The 8715-nt window shown below is 39.8% G+C and overlaps 1 protein-coding gene across 1 annotated transcript in view; it reads right to left on the bottom strand.

The window, feature by feature from the left end:
* ADGRA1 (adhesion G protein-coupled receptor A1) overlaps positions 1–8715 on the bottom strand; it is an 841033-nt gene that overhangs the window by 546979 nt on the left and 285339 nt on the right. Inside the window, exon 3 of the mRNA XM_019502677.1 lies at positions 5876–5947. Coding sequence (XP_019358222.1) covers positions 5876–5947 — 72 coding nt within the window. The remainder of the gene's footprint in view (positions 1–5875; positions 5948–8715) is intronic.

Genomic DNA, 8715 nt, shown 5'->3' on the forward strand with positions numbered 1-8715 from the left:
CATTTCCCGGTGCTTTCTTCATCCTCCCTATATATTTGAAAACAGACTTTTTGTTATCTTTGATTTTGGACGCAAGTCCTGGCTCTATGTCTGCTTTAGCTTTCCTGACAGCCCCTCTACAGGTCCAAGCAGAGGAGGTGTACTCCTCTTTGGAGATAGCTCCCCCCTTCCACCGGGTGTCCGCCGCCTTTTTCGCAATCAGGCATTCCCGTACACCTTTGGTGAGCCAAGGGGGCTTACAGGCCCTCCTGCCCCCCTTGCTTGTTGTTGGGATAGTCACCCTTTGGACCCTGAGTATCGTCTCCTTAAGGAACGACCACTCATCTTGGGCACTGAGTTCCTCTGCCCTTGAGAACCCCAGTGCCTCTCCCACTAATCTCAACTCGTTGAAGTTGGCCCTCTTGAAGTCTAGGGCTACCACGTTACTGCTGGCCCTTGACACCCTGCGCTGAATGGTGAATTCCAGCAAGTGATGATCGATATCACCCAGGTAGTCAAGGACCACTTATCCGCCCCCCACCCAATATCTCAGCTGTCTGCCTCAGTTTCCAGCCCCAGTCTACCTTAAGTAAACCCAAGCCTCAGTTCCTCAGCCAGCTTCTCTGTAGTCCACCAGTTCTAATCTGAGTTCTGGCAACTTTCACTCCCTACACTTCAATACTCTCTCTCTCTCACCTTAACCTTCCCCCAGGTACCCCAAGCATACACATACACACTGTACCGTCCAAGTTGGGAACTTACCTGTGTGTATGTGTAGGTGGGTTGTATGTGTGTGAACTGGTGAGTGTGTGTGTGTATATATATGTCATTGTGTGCATTATAAATGAATTAGTGATCTGTGTCTAACTTTTGGGGTGTATGTGCTTGAAGTGGTGATAGGTATGCATGTGCCTAGGCTGGTTTGGATGTGTATATGCCTGAGTTGGTAGTGTGTGTGTATGCACCTAACTGATTTATGTGTTTGTATATGTGCAATTGTGTCACACCCTCCTGCCTAACAGCGCAACATTGGGATCCTGAGAGTTGGCCTGACCCCACAGGGCAACACTTAAGACATCCACTGTGAAACACCTAGATGAGAACAAGATAATCAGGAACAGCCAGCATAACATGCATGAACCAAAAAGCAAGTCATGAGTGACCAATCTGATTTCCTTTTTGATACAATGATGGGCTCTGTGGATGGAGGAGGGTAGCCGATGTAATATGTCTTGATTTTGGAAGTCTTTTGATACTGTCTCCCAAGATATCCTCATTAATAAGCTAAGAAAATAAAGAGTAGACAAAAGTACTGCAATGCAGATACATAACTGGTTGGATCACCATGGTGAATGAGTAGACATTAATGGCTCAATGTCTAGTTTGAATAAGATATTGAGTGGGGTTCCTCAGAGCTTCATGCTTAGCAAATTTACAGATGATGCCAGGTTGGGTGGAACTACAGACAATCTGGAAAGTAGAGTCAGAATCCAAAATAACCTGGATAGATTCATAAAATGGTCCAAAAATCCATCAGATGAAATTGAAGGACAAGTACAAAGTTCTGTACTTAGGATGAAATAATTCCATGTGCAAATACAGACTGTGGAATGATTGACTAGGCTGTAGTACTGCAGAAAAGGACTTGGAGGTTACAGCAGACCATAAGCTGAATATGAGCCAGCAGTGTACTCATTACAGAAAAAAGTAAAAAAGCTAACAGTGTACTGGGTTGTATTAACAGGAGTTTGCCTTGAGGACCAAGGCAAGTTCTGCTCTGTTCAACACTGGTAAGTAGTGTCCAATTTTGGCCCCCACACTTCAAGAACAATGTGGACAGATTGGAAAGAGACCATTTGAAAGCAACAGAAGAGCAGGTTAGACAGACACTGAGCTGAGATAATTAAGTCAGGGATGATCCTGCCTTGATCAAAGGCTGGGCTACATGACCTCAGGATGTCCCTTCTAGCCCAATTTTCCCACAGTCCTATTACTATAAGTATTTTGTCACTTCTGTCTTCCTCCTTATTTCCTCCTATTATTTGTACATTTGGCAACATGCATGTGAACCAGGTAAGAATGAAAGAGTAATAATCTGCAAAATGTATTTACCATTTTATAGCTAAATCTTTTACCACTTGGAGACCTAACCAAGGGAAGAACATGGAGTTTTTAAAACTTTGCTCTGCTTCAGAGATGATTTAAATCTAGAGTTCGCTCTTCTACCAGGCAGTGGAAAAATTCTTGTGCTGGTAAAGATTTAATATAATACTAAAATAAGTATTTTTAAATACTTTTCAGTGACATTAGGTGGCTAATTCCAGAAAAAAGTTGGCTGCTTATTCATAATTATACTTTTGTATTTCTTTTTATTGAAAGGAGCACTGCCCCATAACAATCAAAAGACAAGAAAATATAACATCAGAATTTTTTTAAATACTTTTTTGTATTATAAAATGGTCTAGTGGTGCTGACAAGAAGTCTGTAACATACTTCTGTTTTGCTTTAAGGGAAAAAAATAATTGACAAATCATAAAATTCTTGTGCAATATTTTTTCTCAAATAAATAAATGCTTGGCTGAATGTAGAGCGAGTAGGGGAAATGGACCACACCACATAGCAAATTTGGGGTATCAAAACTAGATTTGAGTTGGAAAAAAAAAATCTTCCTACCTTATTCATGTGGTTCAGAAGTGACACACAGCAACAGGATATTTCTAACATAGTAACTAGACACATATGCCCAACTCAACCATTATCACCTCGAGTGCTATTTTTCACAATACATTGTGCAGGTTGGCAATAATGAAAATCTCTTCATTGTAAACTATGTTTCATAATGAAACATTAGCAAACAGAAATAACAGCTTGCACCAGCTTGCTGCACAGAACTCTCAACTGATCCATAGTTTAGCTTAGGCCTAGTTTGCCTCATGTCATGCAAATCAGTTGTTCATTATTCTTTGTAAAATATTTACATCAGAAATGTTGATTCATGAAACTGATCTTACAGAACAGTAATATTCCTCTGTTGAAGAAATTAATCCCACATTTCTAGTGCTTCCCAAACTTTTTGTTATGTTCTCTTCTGTTAACCTATGAAATAACTCATTTTGCCATTGTGAATACCAAATTATCATAACATAATCAGTTCTAAGAAAGAATTATACAGAAGAAAAATTGTTCATTTTATATGGAGTTGACAGCCTGCAATTTGCCAACTGACTCACCACAACTATGTCTACTTCAGCTGCCTGTGTTTCATTATCTTTAGCCATCAATGTATTGCTCAAGGGACATATATGAAGGAATAGGACATGAATGTAAGCAAGATTTCAAGTAATTAGTGTTCACACTACAAGAGCTTTGTCTCAGTGAAGAAATTTAGTGATCTTGTGTAGTCATCTACTACCCAAAACGTTCTTTTAATGCAGTACTTCTCAAGTTTGTTAGACTCCAGGCACTGGTCACAAGACTCAAGGTACACCTTGGAAAATGCTAGCTCTTAGCTTTTTTTTTTTTTTAATTGTGGAAAAATCAAAGACTTTTTTTAGATTGCACCCAGTTATGTTGGTGTATTAGAAGCAAATGATAAAATATAGTTCTTGAAAGTCTCACATAGTAAATCCCAGGCTTTAAGTCCCTAAAGCTTCTGCTACAATCTTTCTGCTTTCTGTCCCATCTCCTAATAGGTTTTGCCTATTTTTAACTTCTCTCTTGCTGGTGACCTCATCTTGAGTTTCCATAGTTGTAACTCATTCAAATTACATCAAGGCTTTTACATGTTAGACAGAAGGCGGGACAGATTTGTACCCTGCAGACTTAATCAGAGATGCATTTTAATGAGCAGCAGGCTTATTTCATCACATCACTTCATTGGATCCTGGGAAATGATGACTATCTTGAAGTAGCCACAGAAGACAAACCTGTCCTAGCTTACAGGCAGCACACCCCCTCCCACACCGCGCCAAATGGAAGTGGGATCTTTCCACCAACAGAGTGCCTAACTCCTATTCTCACCAAGGCATCAGGCCTTACCCCAGACTTAGATGCCAGATGTGCCCATTCATTAAGTCATATCATACCACCAAATAACATGGATTTTAACATCTGAGTTTCATTTACCTTGACCTCTACCAACATTGTACACACCATTATCTACTAATAGTGCCCTTCTGTTGTCTGCACTGGACAGAGTGATCCTTACACGTAAGGATGAATGAACACAGATCAGACATCAATTCCTGAAAGGCAAAAAAGACTGTGGCAGAACACTTTAACCTCCCTGGAGATTCAACAGATGACCTCAGGGTGGCTGTTCTTAGACAACAAAAGTTTTTAAATGACCTTGAATGGGAAATTGTGGAACAAGAAATTACCCATGGACTGGATTATATTAAGCATTGTCTAAGCCAAGATTGTGGATTCTTATCCCATTACCTTATCTTATATAACCCCAGTGTCACTAGGGGGTTAACTGGTTTTTCTCTCTCCTATCCATCTTTCCTCTCTCAGACATGCTCCCTTCTTTTTCCTCTTCCTTACCAACACTTTGCTTTCTATTTAGAAGCTTTACTTCCTGCAGTCCCTTCACAGCATCTGATGAAGCAACCCTCCTGCTTACAAGTTTATGGTTTTGCATCTTTGATTTGGTTAGTTTATAAGGTACAAATCTTCCCTGACTTCTTCCTGACTTCTGACTAATATGGCTAATTACCTCTCTTTTACAGGTTACCCATTCTTCCCACAAGAGGTCAGGGTTGTGTTAATGCAGTATATGGTCACACCAGAGTAACCTTTATTTTCAACATTACAGCACTATTAATTTACACTGTACTGTATAACAACAACAACAAAAATAATAATAGCAATTTGGGTATACAATGGAAAATGTAGAGTTTATATCTATACCACAAATACATATGATTGTGTACCACCATCATTCATGGTTTCATAAAATTGTTATCTATAATTTTTACATGAATTTATGTGATTCATCATTTAACATCATTCACCATGTGTAGAGGGTTAGAAATACTGTCCATATACAAGACATGCAAATGAGCAGAAATGGAAGGCCACTGCAATTGTTCAGCCTTTTTATGCCAGAGGTTCTTCATGGAGTATGCTTTTACAAAGTTAAACTTCAAAGCAAGAATAGATATAAATGTCAAAGCATACAGTTTGATAGTTTAAAATATGACCCGCCCCCTCCTCCCCCTTATTTTGCATTAAATTAGAAGCGAGTTGTGTTTTCACACCTGGGCTCCAAAATATACAATTATCATATGACCTTTTAAAGTATCAGCACTCACAAAAGATATTAAATATAATGTGGCCAACGAGATTAGATAAAAAATAAGAAAGATAAAAGTAGACTTAGTGTCTAGAACTGGTGAAAATAAATTCTCCAGAATGTAAAACCTTTCTTTCTAAAAACTGTGTTTATGAACCTCTCTTACAGTACCTATAATAAATAAAAGTGGATCCAGCATAACAGGTATGACAAGAAGCTACTGTTGTTCATTTAAAGTGCATAAGATTTAAATTTCAGAAGAATTTTTATTTAATACAAGCGCAATTCACTAGCTAAGCATGGTTTTAAACTCAACAGCTACCTGCTCGTTCATTTGAACATTTATCAGGCTGTTCCTTTCTAAAAGAGAAAAGATCATTTGAAATACTCTAAAACATGTCCCAAACCGGAGAGAGGACAACTGGAGCAAGACACATATAGCATGAATAAAAATAAAAAGGTTCCAAGTACAGTTTGGAATTTTGTCTTTGCCCCAAGTCCTTACTTTATTATTACTTGGTGGCATATATGAGTTCTCTCAGGACAGAATATCAATATGCACACAATTTTCAGGGTAATTCAAATGGAATTAATACTTACAGGCGCTTCAGTTCTGAAAGTCCATAGAAGGCCCCAGGCTCAATTGTGCTAATCAAGTTATTCTTCAAATCTCTAGAAATATATATATAAATATATATGGTAAGTGGAGCAATTAATTATTACTTTACCAATATTACTGTTCTCATATATGAACATATCAGCAATTTTTTTTATATGCTAACTCCTATTTAACCTCAAAATAAGAGTGAGTGCATCTTAAAATTCAAACCAAAAATGTATTACTATACTTACAGTTTGGAAAGAAAAAGATTTTTAAATAATTTGAGTTATATAAGATACAGTGCTAAGAAACCTTTCTGTTTGTGTTAGTGTTCTTTTTAAATTTCCCAAACAAGTTTTCCAGCCTTACCAGCCTCAGAAAAAAAATAATTATCAGTTAACAATTTCAGCAAATGAATAAAGTCAACATCACAATAACCTACTGGCTTTCTTCTCTATTATAATATAATGTATATTTTATATGCAACATTTTCTTCCTTTCTGCCTAATGTAAGTAGAGCAACTGATACGTGGTACACTGTATGGACAAGTCAGCATACTGCATTGGCAAACATACAGTTTCTCATATCTGACAGATCAGTATTTCATTTTGCTCTTGGTAGTTATCCAGGGGATTAGTTGTTGTACAGATTAATATTTTCCTGGCATCAGCCATTTCTTCTGCTTCTGGTACACAGCTTGAAGCAGTGCCAGTGCTCTTGATTTAATCCCAACTGACTTGAATTCTAAAGAAATTGCTGGGGGTGTAATTAGATGGGCAGGCATCAGGGATATCCACTATAACATCTTGTAGACTTCTGAGGCCAGATTCTGTTCCACCTATTAAACAAGTGGCCTTAGGAAACTAAATGTGATTTTATCCCATCCTGCACAGGTCCCTAAGAGACAATTAATGAAAAGGGTGTTGGAATCTTCCTCCACCTCCTCACCGTGTTTTTGTGACAGTTTATCATAATAAGATGATGGTTTGTTACAAAAGTAGATGCATTAGTGGACTTTCTGGACTTGATTAGTGTGGAAGAGAATATCACTTAAACCACTGACATATATTAAATTTAAGGCATGATGGGATCTAATCCACAATCCAAACAATTCTACCTCCTGCCATGCCCCATCAACATGGAGGGATGCACAATTTGGGGATAGGGAATTGAATCCAAATGGCACCTTATGTGCCAGTGCAGAGACAGCCTGGGATCATGATCCCAGATTTCCCTTGCACCAGCAAGTCAAAAGCCAGGTGCTTCCAACCAGCTGATTATCAGCTGGGGCCTTGAAATTAACTGGGGTATGGAACTTGCCCCCACTGGACCCTGGCCCCAGCCGACAATCAGCTGAGCATCAAAACTCCAGCTGGGTGGTATACATGGTTTTACTGGTCCTGGTGCACAGGACCCCAGAATTGGGCTTGCCACAACCTGATCCCAGGTTCCCCATGTTCTGGGATGTGTAAAGTGAAGTCCTGATACACAGAGACCATGACATCAGGGAACACCTCCCTGATCCCAGGGTCCTGTTGCAGTGGACCTTTAAGAACTGCATATGAAGCTTGGCTGCACAGTGCACAGTTTTCCCTGGTGAATGCAGACCTTAGAATAGGACAGTGGCTCCTTGACCCCAGGATCCCCAGGGCCTGGGGATGTCAGAAAACCATGTGTGCAGCCAAGCTGCACATGCAGTCTTGAAAAGGTCTGGGGTTTAGCGAACCTGACATCAGGGAGGCACCCAACATCATCACAGATCATTATAGAGAAGTAGGGCTGTAAGAGACCTCCATAGGTCATCCAATCTAATTCCCTGCCTGAGATACGATCATCCCTATCCAAACCATTCTATACCACTCCACAAAGTTGGGCTGACCACACCTCCATCTGTCTCTGGGGGTCAGGTGGAGATCCAGGGACTACTCCTACCTGCAGCCCAATTGGATAATGAACAACTATTTCCTGGACCCTGGGGCTGCCCCATACTGGATCCTGACACACAGCGAGTGTGTCAGGATCTATCATACACCAGCCCCAACCAGCCATATTCAATTTCATTATATGTGGAATAACTTTGTGACTTATTGTATTATAATACTTTAAATTGACTTGAACATGTAGCTGGTTTACTATTTAAGGCATGATTACCCTGTTAATCCTATCTTGAATGTAATGTATGTGAGGGGTCTCAGGCACCTAAGACTACTTACACACTTAATAGGTAGAAGAGAATCACTGATGTTCATCATTTAACTATTTGAAAATGATAACAGATGACTGGAAATTAATAATAATAGTGATGTTTTTCTCAGGCTGGCAATAGCAGCATACCAGTACCAGTACTGATAACACCAAAGTGACAATATGTCAAAATAACTATTAGTCATTCCTGCCATGGCTTTCTATTTTACTGAAAACAGACAACATGTTTGGTGAAAGACAGATTTTGTTGACATCAACAGGAGTTTTCCTATTGATCTCACTGACACAGCAATCAGCAGAGATCCAGGTTTTTGATTCTCCATGAAAAAACCCAGTAAAACCCAGATTTTCTCATTTTAAGGAGAACACCCCAGATTTTCTCCTTTAAAGGAACTGCTCCTTTATGAAATAGTGGGTTTTCCCTTGTAACCTGGCAGAATTCCAGCCTGCAAGGTGCTGGGGGGAGCAGGAGGAGGGCAGTCAGGCAGGGGGCGCCATGTGCATGTGCACAAGTATACATGCACATAGCCACCATGCAGCCTGGAGAGCAGCTACTGCAGCTCCCTCCAGGTAAGTGTGGATAGAGGGACTGAGGCCCCCATAGTGAGAGAGGCAGGGAGTTGGGCAGGGCTG

This window comes from Gavialis gangeticus, unplaced genomic scaffold (assembly GCF_001723915.1).
Source record: "Gavialis gangeticus isolate Ggan-Ray unplaced genomic scaffold, GavGan_comp1, whole genome shotgun sequence".
In the NCBI taxonomy this organism is placed as follows: domain Eukaryota; kingdom Metazoa; phylum Chordata; order Crocodylia; family Gavialidae; genus Gavialis; species Gavialis gangeticus.